Source organism: Pholis gunnellus, assembly GCF_910591455.1.
Source record: "Pholis gunnellus genome assembly, chromosome: 17".
In the NCBI taxonomy this organism is placed as follows: domain Eukaryota; kingdom Metazoa; phylum Chordata; class Actinopteri; order Perciformes; family Pholidae; genus Pholis; species Pholis gunnellus.
In genome coordinates, this window is record NC_136544.1 from 11,558,893 (window position 1) to 11,574,674 (window position 15,782).

Below are 15,782 nucleotides of genomic sequence, written 5' to 3' on the forward strand. Positions count from 1 at the left end.
TTCAATAATAAGCTCACATGAACAAAATCGTTGTTGTTTACTTTGACGTGAGTTTCTATTGACACAAGCCTATAGTTCAACTGTAGTGTCTTTTAAATCAAGCATGGATGGACCCAACATGAACCAAACAATTACTCTGTTCCCTTAACAGACGAGGAGTTTCTGATGTTTGACCTCCAGAGCCTTGCTACCCTGGCCACAGCCCGTGCTCTGGAGATGGGCTCCCAGGAGGGCAGCAGTACGGGTTCAGGGCGACACTTCCCAGCTCGCAGGATCCTCAATTTACGTAGGAAATGCAGTTGGACACCTCGCAATGAACCAGTAAGATTGCAGTGTTATTGCCTCAAAACACAAAGTTCATATAGGGTTTTAATTTTTTTATAATTTAAATAAATGGATAGATAATCTACTGAAGAATGTGTTTTTGTTGAGGATGTTAATAATGTAAAAAATAACCACCAATGATACCTCAGGTGTGCCCGGCAAAAGGTAGCATGGAGACAATGGACGGTCCCGAGCTTGCAATGCGTGTGAAGTTGGCTGAGCTACAGCGTCGCTACAAAGAGAAGCAAAAGGAGATGGCCAAACTTCAGAGGAAGCATGATCATCAGTGAGTGGGACTTTATCCTTCTTTCCCTTAAGCTCATATCCACTTTTTTTGCATTCAGAGATTTCAAAAGTCATATAAATTTAAACACAATTGCTTCTAGTTTTCAGAGGATTCCTTTCTGTATTCTTTGCCGCTACAACCTTTTGAGTTCAGATATGTGCAGAATCTCAGACTTCCCCTCTCTCTCTTTTTGTCTGCATCTGCGTGTGCGAGCAGGAAGGAGGAAACACCTCGCAGCCCAGCTCGACGAGGACCGGGGCGGCCAAGGAAGCGGAAACCCACCCTCACCACAGGTCCAGTGTCCTCATCTGAGGGCCAAAGAAAAGTCAAGTGAGTATCACTCAGCCCATCTACGCTGGCTGGCTATAGTCCAGTCTTGCCTGATAAGCCCTTTTGTATCACTGACATACAGGGACGTCCTCTCATTGGCATGAACAGGAAATGGGAGAACACACAGCTAAACCATTCAAGGAAGTCTACTTGAACCCTTTCAAATCTAATCAACACTGGCATTAATTGTATAACAGCATAATAAGTGTCAGTTGTGTGAAGGTCTGCTTGTACAGAATATTTATGTGTGCTTGATATATGGACTACACATACCTAAAAAACTGCTCACAGGTGTTATTAGGCTTCAACACCGCTAATCTTAACTCTCAGTGGCATTACTGTAGTGCATGTTGAGCTTAGCTATGCCGGGTTCGGGGGGAAGCTGGCTGCTGGCCGGGGCTGGGGTGGATGACAGGCAGAGGATGTAATTAGAGTACTGTGAATTCTCCTGTAATCTGTCCCAGCAGGAGGGATGTGACACACCACTGTCATTACGGCCCCACAGGGTCACCGGGGGTCCAAAGGATAACATGATGGTCAGACAGTCCAGGCACTCAGGGAATGAAACTAGAGAGGGAGACAGATAATCGAGGATACAGATTGGAGGATATTCAAGAAACAAGGACTGTACTTTATCTCCAAATGTGTTGATGACATTTTAAAAAGTGTCAGCTTTTGTCAAAAGAGGGGTGCCTGGGCAGTTTGGCGGAGGTGGGGGAACTGATAAACCATGAGGGTCTAGGGGATAAAGGTTTCCTGTCAAGCTTCAATTAGCCTTGTCATCAGGGTTTGGAAGGGCTTAGAGCACTAAACGTCACCTCACAGCATTCCCTCTCGCTCCGTCTTCTCTTCTCCCTCCTTTTCGCACTGTGGTTTCTGGGCAACAGTCCACCGTGTTCCCAGCTGCCCCTCTGCGGTGTCACCTCTACTCTCCTTCCACCCATGTGCCCCTGCCCCCTCGCCAGGCCAGCACTGATCGAAGTGGGGACGCTGATGCTGGGTGACAATGACACCCAAATGAAAGGGTAACGTGCCGGGGCCCTGCAGCGAAGTGCACTGGAGTGAGGGAGGGGTGGGGGCCGACATTGGGGGGGGTTGTGGGGTCTTCTGCAGGCTACGGTACAGTAAACCGCAGTCTGTCTCTCTATTTCAGTGGTTCCCAAACTGGGGGGCTCGGGAGTTATAAAAGGGGTGGCGCGACCAAAGAGGGGACGTGCAGAAAATGTTTGGCAACCACAGCTCTATTCTGTTCAAATTTGAGCCACAGCTCAAGTACTTTTCCTCAAGGCAGCCAGGTGTACACCCTTTTGTTTCTGCGGGTGTGTGTGTGCATGTTGTACAATGCAGCAGAGAATGACACGACACATCTGAACAAGGAACGGGCAGACTGGGGACTGATTAGCCCCATGTTGCGTTACATGACAGGGTTATGTAAAAGCATGTACTGCACCTGCCACTCATACCACTACAAGATGCTGACGCTAGGGTGCTATGATGGAGGGCAGTGGGTCAGTGGGTAACAGCCCAGCCTTTTAGTATCTCCTGCCTTTCCTTATTTCGCTTGAACCACAGGGAGTGTGTGTGGTAGTGTTTTAGTGGGCGATAAATCCGAGCCTCCCTGCCTGCGCATTCTATGCATCTGAGCAATTAGGTATGGATGCAGCTGTGCTCATGAGCATTTATGCAGGGCATTGTTTGTTTTTGCGTGTGCCTCTGTTACTCCTGTGGGTAAAGCGCTGGGGTCCTTTGTGGTGCTGCTTTGATTGGGGTGGGGGGAGGCTGGAGAGAGTTGCTGCTAGCCAGCAAACGCTGCTAATCAATTCTGTTTAATTAGTCACTGTACGCTCAGCCCCACCAGCCCCGCAACGAGGGGAGGGACTCTGTCATATTGTGTTTGTCAGCAGCGGAAGGCAAGCCGTGGCGGGATCTGCCTCAGAGGGACAACTCACACTTCACTGCCACCTCTGTCACTCTCCTGTCAGTCATTGGGCAGACAGTCCCACTGCCCGACAATCGCCTTCATTCTGTTACAAATGAACGAGATTTACACACAATCGAGGCCTACATGCAAACACAAAGAACTAACATGACACTCTGAATGTGCCTTATTTATCTACTTCACATTTACACCACGCTTACTCTGTACATGTGACTGATTTCCTAGGCTGCACGCACACTAGGAGAGGGGAAGTTAATCTTTTGTTTGAGCACGGCCTGGCTCACGTCGGTGTGGTCTATGGGCAGACTTCCAAAGGGAAATTCAAGGGCATTTGGAGTGGTCGGCCTGTGATGCTGCTCAGTGTAGGGGAAAGTGCCTCAGTGATATGAAAATGCAACTGGAGAGCTATGATATTCACTGAGAACAATAGAGCAGCATACAAATGCAATGCCTTCCAACCATTCAGTGTATCTTTCAAAGCTATGCAGTGCTTCATAGGCTGCACAGACACTCCCTAGATGAAGCGTTAAGGCTTCTTATGCCACACTGCCCTCAAACAATCCCAGGTTCCTTGTTAGATCCCAATTTTTCAAGTGTGTGGTTCAGACACTGGGCTCTCCGTGTCCTTTTTTTATCATTATGTTCATCAGACATAGAAAGGAGACTTATTAGATCCCACAGAGAGGTGACTCAACTCTGTTTTCCCCTGTGATGTCCTACCCCCCTTTTTTTCTTTCAAACCACCGCCATTCTTCTCTAATGAATGCTTCTCCCTTGTTTTGACTGGCAGGTCGATGGGGGCGGGGCTTGCACTGTCGCCTGAGGACCTAGGAGGGGGCGGTGACAGCCAGAGAAGGAAAAAGAGGCTGTCCAGTCGAGGCTTTGAGCGGCTCAGCAGCACACAGGTCAGGGTCCCCTTGTCCTCCTCCCTTTTGTCCTCTATGCATCTAGAAATGAAAGAGGCCACTCTTTGTTTCTTTGCGTTTGATATATTCCTTTGTTGCACACTATTTCTAATTAGGTGCTACCCTCAGGAGTCAAATCCACTACTCTCCATATTAATATATTTTTCATTGGGGCTTCTACTGTTCCTTTTTCTTCTCTGTGAGTGAGCAAACGAGAGCCCTCTCCCTCTGACGTTCTGATGCTTTTGCGGCTGCTGTGACCGGGAGTTTAACTGGCTCTCTCATCTCTCTCTGTTGCAGCAGATAAAAGCACAGGGCTGCAGAAAAAGCAGTCTTCACAGCATGCTCGGCTCCAAGCTGGCCAGTGATGTGACTCAGCTCAAACAAAAAGCCCAGTGTAAAAAGATTCTCTCAGGGACGGGCTCCAGGGACAAGGAGGTTTCGCCCTGCAACTCCAACCCCAAACATGGATACAGAAGCCAGGGCCCGGGCAAAGCTGAGTCCAGGCGAGAGTCTGGGGGACAAAGTGACACAGGTAGAGACTGGCAATCACAGCATTGATTGTGCCTTGTGTTGTTTTATTTGATTTAGCACAATGTGCTGTTTTTTCACTAGGGGTGATGTGAGCTTTTCAGCCCCGATAACGATACCTGGACTTTGGGTATCGGGCGATACCAAGTACTGAATCCAATACCAGTGTTTAATCATTAAGCTGTATGCCTCACTGTGTGGAAGTAACAGGGACCATTATTTTATGTGTGAGGCAACATCAGGCTTGACTTAAACATTGCTTTCTTAACTTTTTTGCCAATATCCGATCTAGCTATTTTAGTTTGTATTGGCCTGATATCAGTATTGGTACCGGAGCATCCCTACTTTTCACTTTCACACTGTTTAATCCCTAAAATACTATTCTTAACCTAGATTTGTGATCGGTTTTGCAAACTTTCTCAGCAGCCAGTGTGGACAGTGGCCCGCAAGAGAGCTGGACTGGACTTGTGCGCCGTGGACGTAAAAAGGGATCCTCTACCCCGACACAGGGCTTGTCCCGTCTGAGCCAGCCCAGAGCGAGAGATCACTGTAGCCAGAGACATGACGCAATGGAGGAGGAAGAGAGCTCCCCCGTAGAGAGTGGCTCTTCTGATCAAGGTGAGTCAGTGACTACAGAGAGATGGCTATGAGACTTACATCGTGATGGGTCATGAAACTGGTCACAGCAACCCAATATGGCTCAGTAGTAATCAACAGTGTCCTCTAACTGTAAGAAAGACCCCGGTGTTATTGACCCTAAATAGACATAAAATGCGAAAACAAATGAGTACGGGCTGCGTAGCATCAAGCACATTTGACCTGTTTTAAGTAAAAAATGAAGAAACAACCCTTGACTTTCTGGTAATACCACTAACACATTGAATCTAGTACCCTCTTAAGTCTAGTGTACCTTCTTGTTAATTTATTATTTAAAGACAGTCCAAACTGAGTAAATAGGTGTTGATGAATGTCTTGTATAAGACAGGGGTGTACATGGACAGTCGACACCTCAGTGATCGGCCATGTTGGCCGGTCTGGGCTAGATGTGCAGCCACGGCTGTGGACACTTGCCTGTGAGAGGGTTTGACAGCCCGGGAGACTAGCAGACTGGGTCAAAGAGCTGCTTGAGAAAGTGCAGTGACAAAAACACACAAACTCACTCCTACACTCCCTTGCACATTAGCTCCGTAGCATGTGGGTTCACACCAGGAAATACCACCGAGGCAAAGCACCTGATACATCATTGCTATGAACAGTTAAACAATTTACTTAAATGCTAATGACGTACCTGTGAATTTTGATTGAGGGTAAGTAGTACGTTAAATAACTTCACTGGCTGGTAATGACTTATTTGCTTTTTCTATTAGAAGATGAAGAAGAAGAAGGCAGTTATGATACTGATGAAGGTCGAGACTACCGAGCCCAACCCCCCAGAGAAGTCACTTCTAGCTCCTCCGTGACAGGTCCGAGTCCCTCATCTGTTGTAAAACTGGAGGCTAACCAGAAAGCCAGGAACAAAAAACAGAGACAGGAGCTTTATGGTAAGACGGTCCTTTGAAACTGCTTTATAAGTCAACAAAGCTGCCCCACATCTTCATGGGAAGCATCTGTTTTGTGTTTCTCCTTCTGGCTTGTTAGCTTGGTCTAAATCTGTTTCTTGAATTGAACCGCACAGGCTCCCAGAGTCTGTCTGGAGCCGAAGGGGAGGTCAAAGTCAGGAAGAAGCCCCCCTGCAGGCTGGGCCTGGCCACTGCAGTCAAAAACCGCCGCGACGATCACCGGTCCGAAGGGGTTAGAAGGCCATGTGGACCCAGGTCTAAGGAGCCTCGGTGGGGCAGTCTTGGGACCAGAGGCAACCGCTACCGGAGGAGCATGGGACTGGCCACCTTTCCGACCACCAGTGAGAGGCTAAAGAGGGCGACCCGCAAGAGCACCATGTTGAGAGGAGCAATCAATAAGGTTAGCAGAAATTATTTTGATATATAAATAATTTATATCATTAACACGTTCCCTCAAACTAATAATTCATACCTTTTCAAAGGATTCTTTTTTTGATCATGTTTGTGCGCAAATGGACCATAACCAGAGTGCTCGTGAAGCTTTGTCGCACTCTCACCACTCATCGTTTACATCCGTGTGTCGTCTTCAACAGAGGAGAAGTTGCTGGTCAGTTGGGGGCCCATCTTCTCAGAGTGAGGAGGGCAGCAGGGGACGAAGGAACAAGGACCAGCAGGTACTAGTGAACACAGTGAATATAAAAAGCACTCAATCCTCACTCAGGAAACCGCCCAAAAAATGTCTTCATATATTCTATTAAGAATTCTGGTAATGTCTTACTGTCCTAGATTTCTCACCCTGAGGACGGTTACTGTAGAACTATTAAAAGTACTTAGCACATGGCACATAGCTCAACCTCCTGCTGAGTAATCTTAGGGGAGGAGAGGATGGGAGAGAAGATGTGGGAAGGGGGTGGCTCACACCTTCTGCTGTGACGGAGTGAAGAAATGGCTACTGATAGGAGATAGAACAGGCACTGTGAAGTCCCCTGCGGTTAATTGCTACTTTGAGTAGCATGCTAAACAATTTCTTCTTTCTTCTATCACACTTTCCATCTCCACGTTTTATTTTCTTATCCATTCCTGCATTAATTTATTCTTATTTGCGTTCCTTCTGTTATGTTTTACAGCCAAAGGGACGAGCAGTGAGTCGACTGCTGGAGAGCTTTGCGGCGGATGAGGGCTTTCAGATGGACGGCAGCAGCTTCTCGGAAGAAGAGGAGGACAACAGCCGCTCATACAGCAAGAAAAGCCCTGAAGGTCAGAGATAACTCTGGGTATCTTGTAACAGTGTTTCAAGCAGCAGATAGCTTCAGTGATGTTGAGAAATATTAAATGTGATGTTTGCTTTTTTCCTTATGCAGTTCCTAACTGTGTCCTGACCAAAGAACTCTTAACCGATGGACTTAAGGTGCTGATCTCCAAGGACGATGAGCTTCTATACGCTGCCAGAGTCCACACACTGGAACTACCGGACATGTAAGCTCACATGCAGTGTTCAAGTGATCCGTTTAATACACATAGGTCATTTATTTTAACACCTTCATCAGAGTCTTTTGTTTATTAAGGTTGAAATCAAACTGAGGATGATACAATTAACAGATATAAGGCCTTTTCACGTTTGGATCGGACCAAACAACATCGATGTGAAAGGGCTCTTAGATCACTTCAGTCTTTCAAATTACAGTGACATGTTTACAACTTTTTGTCAGTGTTCATTCTGCACATGAGCTGAACCTTGCACAAAGTGGCATTTCTATGTGAAGGCTGAGACATGGCTAGAGGTGGTGGGAAATTGATGAATTACCCTTGAGGCTAGTACATCCTTCCAGACATCAACAAATCATGCATACATGGTGTATTGGGGTAGACATCTTTGGGATCACAAAAAAAGAGGACTTTAGCACTTCCTTCCCTTACAAATCCTACATCGTCCCATTCCTAGGCTCTGAGTATCAATACGGCACCTCCAGCTCAGGCAGCAAAAAGATGCTTTAACAACAGCTGAGTGGGAGTAACACATGACATGGGAGCCAGGCAAGCATAATACAAGCATCTGAAAATATATTTTTCTCTCTCTCTGCTGTGCTTTTTTTCTCTAGCTTCAGCATTGTTGTCTACGGTGAAAGAGGAAACCGCCCAAGAATCTATTCATTGGAGCAGCTGCTACAGGAAGCTGTAAGTTCACCTCACTGCACTAAAACACTCTGTGTTACAGGAAAACCCATCAGTTGTTTGGTCTTCTGGGTCACTCAACACTTCTATTTCTCTTAAACATCCTTCTAACCCTCTGCAATTCTCCATAGCCTTCCAGCCTCTCTGTAGCTCTGCCAGTCCCTTCCCTTTTTCTCTTCAAACATCCCTTGGCTGTCTCTCAGGGTCATTGAGGCCATTTAAACCTCATAAATGCATCTGAACATATGGGAGTCAGGGTCTTTGGGTTTGTGTATGTGAGTATCTGTGGATATCCGTTAAAACCAGCTCTGTGTGTGGGTGGGTGGCATAATCCCTCTAACACCTGGATCCATTCACGTTTTGGAGTTTAAATGGAAGATGACGTGAACTTTATATCCACTCATAGCAGTTGTTTAAAGGCTCAGATCAATAAGAGTCAATGATGACCTGGAATAATTCAAAAGTGTCCACATTATAAGATGTGTAACCATATTCAACAATCAAATTGTTAACCCCTCTAGTTTTTCAGCCGCACCTGGGGTTGTTAAGATTCTTCTTTTACCCAAACCACAAGATTGTTTGGATTTGTAATTCTCACTCATATGTTGAAATACAATTACAGTGAATGTAAGTCATCCATATAATGAGACATAATTATACATTGTAGAAACCGCAGCACATTCCTGGCTGGTGTTCATTTGCATTTAGGTAATATGTGCTTCCTGGTGTGCTTTGCATCCAGACTGGAGTTTTAGTGTTTACTGCAGCCGGTGACCTTTATCCCATTTTTAGTTTTTTACTGAGAGGATGGCTTTAACAGCACTAACAACAGCTGGGTCACCTAAAGCAAAGCCATCATACCCACATTTCTCCAACTGTGGACATAAGTCTTCACTAGTGCCAAACAGGGCGCAGGATGTTGTGTTTGCTCTCAATTGTCCAGAGACGATGACCCCGGAGGAGTAGAGCAGAGTTTAACTGGCACAATTGTGACTTGAATTAATGGATTTACATCATTCTAATAGGGGAAAGGAGAAGTTGCCAAAAGGACACGATAACTTGGACATCATTTTGAATGTTTTGTGATCTAAAGTTATTAGTGATAAAGTCGTGATTATTTTGAAATGGAAAACACAATGTATAGACTACATGCAATGAAATTTCCTTTTGGTTATGCAGAAGTGTATTACGTATGGAAGTGAGCTGTGTGACACAAACTTAATTGGCATACATTTCCACTTAAAGTTACTTGCCACAACCTTTGTTTTCAACTAAAGCAGGATCAAATGTTAAGTAAATATTTTGAGGAAGTTTAAAACCCTGCCTTTTTTCACCTCACAGGAAACGTGTGTTTAAAGTTATCTGACATTTATACAACACAGGTGCATAGGATTCAATTAAACTTACTTTGTTGTAAGTATTTGTGTGCAGTGTAAGGTTTTTGTTTGTCTAAGAGCATTACTGTTTATATCCTTCTAATGGCCAAGTGTTGCGGTAGCATTGAACTGTCCACAAGATCAGTGTTCATCAAGTGCCTGTTGTTCTGCAGTGGAACATCTCACATATATCTGTCCATTTACTATCGGGATCACTTCTCTCCTCCTTCTCTCATCCATGTAAGCTCACTCATTCTCCCGTCAGTGCTACACAAAGCCCTTCTGGCAACTTTGGTCTTATTTAAACACTGATCAGATAGCAGCTGGTCCTAATTATGCCATACTTCCACTATCTTGTCTTTAAATTAGCCCCAAAGCCATTTATTTGACTTTGACACCAACGCCCAGATTTTCACCGTGCTCCTACTCCCACCCCCATGCACTCACACACACACACACACACACACACACACACACCCACACCTCATCAGTCAAAGGGTCCCTCGCCATGGCAACAGTAAATGAAAGCAACCTGAAAGAGCCCCCAGTGAGTGGCGGATGCTGGGGCTGCCTGCATTGTTGGAGGGAGGATCTGGCAACCTGCAATCACAAGCCCTCTATTCAGGCCCTCTTTAGTATTACTCAGCAAGTCAGGATTTACTGCATCATGGCTTCCGTTCTTTTCAGCCCTGACTGGCACATTGGCATGAGATAAGTGCCGCTTGGAAATGTGGCACAGTGACTGCCCATGCACAATGCTCTATGGCTATCACACTGTTGTTATGTATGTGTGTGAGTGTGTGTGTGTGCAGTCTGTAATGAATCTTAATTATGTTTTGGTCTGGCCTTCAGGTCCTGGATGTACGGCCAGAGTCAGAGACTATGCTTAGTGAAGGAACCAGGGTCTGTGCTTACTGGAGCGAACGCTCGCGCTGCTTATACCCAGGCTACGTTCGCAAAGGTGAGACAGCAGCTTTTTCCTGTTTTACCCTCTGTATGTTCATCTACATGTTTAGTCATCTCTACGTACTATCATTTTTTTTTTTTGCATTTGCTAATATTCCTGCTCACCTAAGGAATTGCATTTTTGTCTCTTGGAGGTGGTTCATCTGATGAAGGGAAGCAAGGAGGAGTGATGATAGAGTTTGATGATGGAGACAGGGGGAAGATTTCTCTCCCAAACATCCGCCTACTGCCTCCAGGATACCAGATTCACTGTGGGTGTCTCCTCTCTTTGTAACTGGGAATTTTCCCTTTCATGTTGCACAGTTTTGTCTACCTGTAAGTTAATGCTAATAATCATCTGCCCCTTGTCCTTAGGTGGGGAGTCATCTCCTGCCCTGCTGATACCCAGCGAGGCCACGGTTAAAAGAAGTTCTAGTCTGGAGCAGGCCCCTCTCAGTGACAGGCCTTATGACAGATACAACATTATCAATACTTTAACCCACAGCCAAACTCCACTTGTTCACAAAAGAAGACCAGGTAACAATTAACCTCTGAATTAACCTCTTAATTTCACCTCTAAATGACCTAGAAGCTGTAAAGTTTAGATTTGTTTCAAGTGTAACAGTATCACACACAACAAACCCCTAAAACTACCGCTTACCTTGAGCAAAGTATTGAAACAAAAATGTTTTTTTTTACTGCATCATTACATCAAATGGAAATGTTCCAAATGTCTCATGTGTCATTTTATTTAAAAAAAAAAGATTTGGCCACATTTTAGCCATCTTTGAAAACCCTGTGTTCTTGGCTAGAATTGAAATGGGCTTTGTAGGAGGGTTTATACACTGCTCAGTTGTGCAAACCAGTACAATGGCCTTGCATATATTATTCTATTATGTTAAGTTTATAATGTTCAGTTTTTGTTCAAACTCAAAGAGATGTTTATTTCAAATGTGTTGATTTCTGTGACTATATTTAGTTATTGATGGTGTTGTTTTGGACGTATGCATGATATTGAGAGACATTTCTAATATTGCGTCTACACCATCCATATAAATGGGGAGTTGGGGACAAAAATAAAATCACCACACAGTTGAATCAACACATCTTTGACACAATGTCAACATTAACTTACAACAACAGGACTTGAAGGTGTATCGAATACACTGGTCAGTGCACAGTATGTGCAAATGAGACACGTTTCATAATTTCCAGTGTATTGCTAAAATAACATGACATATATTTTGTTCATTCTAGGGAGACCAAAGGGCTCTGGGAAAAAACAAAAGCAGCAGCAACAGCAGGCTGAGAATGCCAATAAAAATCCTTCGCCTTTTCTGGGTTGGCCTTCGTTGGGCAACACCAGGAAGAGGTCGTCCGACAACCTGTTTGAGCTCAATGGGGCACCCAGGAAAGCCTTAAGAGGGACGGAAGATGACCTTTTCCCCTTGGCTAGGACCCAGCCACTGGCCTCCACCCCTGCCAAAGGCCTTTTCAGCAGCAGCTCCTTTGAGGTGGACTCCTTCAGCAGCATTGCAAATGGCTACTCCTCCTTCTGTACTCAGTCCAAAGGGCCAAATCAAGGTTTATCTCTGGTCCCCAGAAGTGGGCCATATGGCCAGAGGCGCAGACAAGATGAGCTTGTTGTGCCAAGAAGCAGGAAGTCTGGACAAGAGTTTTTAGTCAAGTTGGATCATGAAGGAGTGACCTCCCCCAAGACAAAGAACAGCAAGGCTCTGCTGTTGCGAGCTGGCTCTTCCAGTGTGAGTGGCATGCCCAGGACAGAGACTTACTCTCACCCAGTCTTGCTGGTTAAAGACAACAAAAAGGGCGGTGCCTCCAGGGTAGAACTTCTCCGGAAAGGAACCACACCCCAAAGAAAGCCCTCCTATTCTCTGCGTCTGGATGAATATGGTGACTTGGGCTTCAGCGCCCACAGAGAGTGTCACAGCTCCTACTCTGATCTGGATGATGAAGCGGAAGAGAGGAGGACGGCTGCACTGGCTGCAGGCTCAGGAGGACTAGGGACGGCTGGCCGATTCCTGTCTCGTCTCTCGGTCTCCTCTTCGTCTTCTGGTTCTTCAAGCTCCTCCTCTTCAGGGTCTGTCTCCAGTTCCAGCTTGTGCTCCTCAGATAATGATTCCTCTTACAGCTCAGAGGATGAGGACAGTTCTACATTGATGCTTCAGAGTTGTATGTCTTCCCACCGGGGCCTCCTGCAACCTTCTGAACCTTCCACGTCTTCAAGGCCACACCAGCACTCCTTTGTGGCCAAAGCTCTGGCTGTTTCCAATGCCAAAGGAGACTCCCCTGACCAGATCTCCAACAGCAAGTCCCTGAAGAGGAAAGAATGCACCAGCTCCCCCTCTAAATCATCGAAGGATTTTGTGAAGAAACCTAGGATGCTTCCAGATGACACCTCATTTATTCCAAGGCCTAAGATGTCTGCATTCATGGCAGGACGACAAATGTGGAGGTGGTCAGGAAACCCCACACAGGTGAGAATAAACTAGTTTCTACTGCATCAATGTAGCAAAGATTTGATCTTTCACAATATCAGTGCAGTTAGCTTAGAATACTAAGCTAGAGGTCAAGAGAGGTAATAATTATCATTTTCAAACAAGATTGATAAAAGTGTTTGGTTTTCCACAGCGGCGAGGTCTGAAAGGCAAGGCCAGGAAGCTTTTTTATAAGGCCATCGTGCGAGGCAGAGACACAGTGAAAGTGGGAGATTGTGCTGTGTTCCTTTCAGCTGGACGTCCTAACCTCCCATACGTAGGTCAAATTGAGAACTTCTGGGAATCCTGGACCTCTAGTATGGTGGTCAAAGTCAAGTGGTTCTACCACCCTGAAGAGACCAAGCTCGGCAAGAGGCATCGAGATGGGAAGGTGAGCAGTGATGGAGGTTACGATTTCATGGGGACTGTTAGTCATTTGTAGCATAATGGATGTTTTAAATGACAATATTCTGTCTTTCTTGGTTTTTAAATACAACGATGCTTACCCTGTCTTTTCCCTATCCAGCATGCCCTTTACCAGTCGTGTCATGAGGATGAGAATGACGTCCAGACAATCTCTCATAAGTGCCAGGTGGTGAGCAGGGAGGAGTATGAGTGTCTGACTCACAATCAGAAGCCGAACAGTACCTCCCCAAACCTCTACTACCTGGCTGGGACGTATGACCCCACCGCTGGTCAATTGGTCACAACGGAAGGGGTTTCCATCTTGTGCTGAACCTCCATGAGGACACTACTGAAGGACTCCTTTGGAGGAAGGATAAAAGTCCATGACTTTACCTACAAGACCCTCCAGCCTGGGAAAATACAAAGTGCACCATGGGTATGCCTCAAGGACCCATGGACTAAACGTCAGCACCGAAGCAGGGCTGTCTGAGGTTACACACTGGAGTCTATTGGCATCTAACCTTTGTGGAAGTGAAGGGGATGTCCATAACTGGTTGATCCTTTCAAGAGGAATAGAAGAAAGTCTGGGTCTTCACAAAGTTCAATAGTTCAACGAATCTCTTTTTAATGGATCCATGTGACAGACAGCTTCATAAATGGTTTTAGGACTCATGCCTCCTGCTCCTATCACATGTCACCAAAGGAGAGCTGACTGTAAAGTATTTTGAGGCTGAATAGGTTTCTGCGGACCAATTCTTCAAAAGGTAGCCTTACCTAAGGGAATGGAAACGAAAGTGAGGCGTGGGGCTCTCCATAGACCTCTTCATTCCAGGGAAGTTGAGAACATGTAAAGGATGTAAAGTTGATGTCTGTAAATATTTTGAATTTTTCCCAATCAAGCCATACACTTCAGTACCTCTCGCCTGTCTTAACTGTTCAGGTGTACATTGTACAGGTCAATTATTGTATTGTTGTCTGTTGTCTATATGTACATAAAAGCTATTTTATATAGGAGTCTATTGTATATATGAGATGTATCTTTCCATGTTTGCGATTGATTTATTTTTATATGGGTGTAGAATACATTACGTCATTTTTCCTTTGCTTTGGGAAGTCAAGATTGGAGATGTTAGTGTTGCACTGCATATGCCCTGCTGAGACAGACGGAGACCGACAGACAGAGCACAAAGAAAGAAAGAAGGATTTAGTCTATAAGTCTATAACAGAAGACTCACTTTCTGAGAGAGAGGAGTCATCCTGTTTAAAAAATAGGTCATGTGGCTTTTTGTAAAAGTGTTCTGTTACTTTGCATTGTTGTTATCCTATTTTAAAAACACCTTTTTATTTATGTACCTCTCAGTTGGTCATCATCACAAGGCAGATCCCACTGGACTGCAATCACGGGTCAAAAATGATTTAAGATCAATTATATGAGTATAACCTTTTGACACAATATTTGTGTGTGATGAGTGTCCTGGCGTCACTATAATCATGTCCAAACAAATCAATTTAGAACAAGACTGGATCTGGAAATGTGTTAAATGAATGCATAGTTCAACACTATGATCCACAAAATACCAAAGTGTCTTTTATTCTCTTTATTTCCTTCATTTAAATTTAACACATGCCAAGCACCTGTACTGAACTCAAATCAGACATCACTGGTAACTTATTGAATACTTGTCCTCCACTATGTGCATACATATTGGCTTAGCATTGTGACAATGGTTTCTTGCACATGTACCTGCAGTTTTGTTTCATGCAAACATATGCAGCAAAGGTTCACCTGGGAGTGTGACTATGAAGGTCAAGGTACTGACAAAGTAAGATATTGAGCTCTGGCAATTTGTTGGAATTAGTCTATTTTAGTTTCATCAGCCATCTGTGTCTATTTTGTACAGTACATGCACATACTCGACGCTAACTGTGAAGGACAATCAGATTCACAAAGCAATGGACATAGAGTAGGTTCACTCAATCTGAAAATTACTTAAATTTATTTAATTTGTGCCAAGTACATTTTGTCTATTTTTTGTCTTGTTTTATATGCAATCCTGAGTATTTTTAGTTCACAAAGTTTTATTTTGTTCGCCAACATTTTATTTATTGTCAATGTTGCTGTTTGTTCATGCCAAGAGCGCTTTATGAGAATGTGACATTGTTTTTCTTGGTGTGATGTCGCATTTGCATTTCTTAAAAAAAAAAAACTGGTCTTGTAGAGGCCATCTAGTGAAAAGAAATAAAGCAACACTGGATTCTTCTCATCTGCAAACCTCTGTGAATTAATTCTATTTTACTGGCTGTGTCCTCTTCATCTCACCGCATCTGCCATTTTTGCATTGACACATTTATGTTAAACTGCTTTGTAATGACTAAGATATTGTCTTTGAAAGACGGAATACATTTAATTTTCTCATCCAAATGGGACACAATTATACCAAAGAGTCAATGTTTTAAGAACGGACTAACCTAGTGCCAGTGCATTGGTACATTTTCCATAATTGTCTTAGGT

General features: G+C 44.6%; 1 protein-coding gene across 1 annotated transcript in view; it reads left to right on the top strand.

Annotated features, from left to right (window-relative positions):
- bahcc1a (BAH domain and coiled-coil containing 1a) overlaps positions 1-15,491 on the top strand; it is a gene marked incomplete at its 5' end in the record, with an annotated part of 57,775 nt that extends 42,284 nt beyond the window's left edge. The window contains 18 exons of the mRNA XM_079178247.1: positions 152-321; positions 474-610; positions 827-940; positions 3,670-3,784; positions 4,085-4,319; positions 4,739-4,933; positions 5,683-5,856; positions 5,991-6,274; positions 6,468-6,548; positions 7,002-7,131; positions 7,236-7,350; positions 7,974-8,049; positions 10,275-10,383; positions 10,523-10,639; positions 10,743-10,904; positions 11,625-12,865; positions 13,020-13,256; positions 13,392-15,491. Of these exons, the coding sequence (XP_079034373.1) occupies positions 152-321; positions 474-610; positions 827-940; positions 3,670-3,784; positions 4,085-4,319; positions 4,739-4,933; positions 5,683-5,856; positions 5,991-6,274; positions 6,468-6,548; positions 7,002-7,131; positions 7,236-7,350; positions 7,974-8,049; positions 10,275-10,383; positions 10,523-10,639; positions 10,743-10,904; positions 11,625-12,865; positions 13,020-13,256; positions 13,392-13,601 (3,902 nt within the window). The 3' untranslated portion in view covers positions 13,602-15,491. The remainder of the gene's footprint in view (positions 1-151; positions 322-473; positions 611-826; positions 941-3,669; positions 3,785-4,084; positions 4,320-4,738; positions 4,934-5,682; positions 5,857-5,990; positions 6,275-6,467; positions 6,549-7,001; positions 7,132-7,235; positions 7,351-7,973; positions 8,050-10,274; positions 10,384-10,522; positions 10,640-10,742; positions 10,905-11,624; positions 12,866-13,019; positions 13,257-13,391) is intronic.
- Positions 15,492-15,782: the final 291 nt, after the last annotated feature.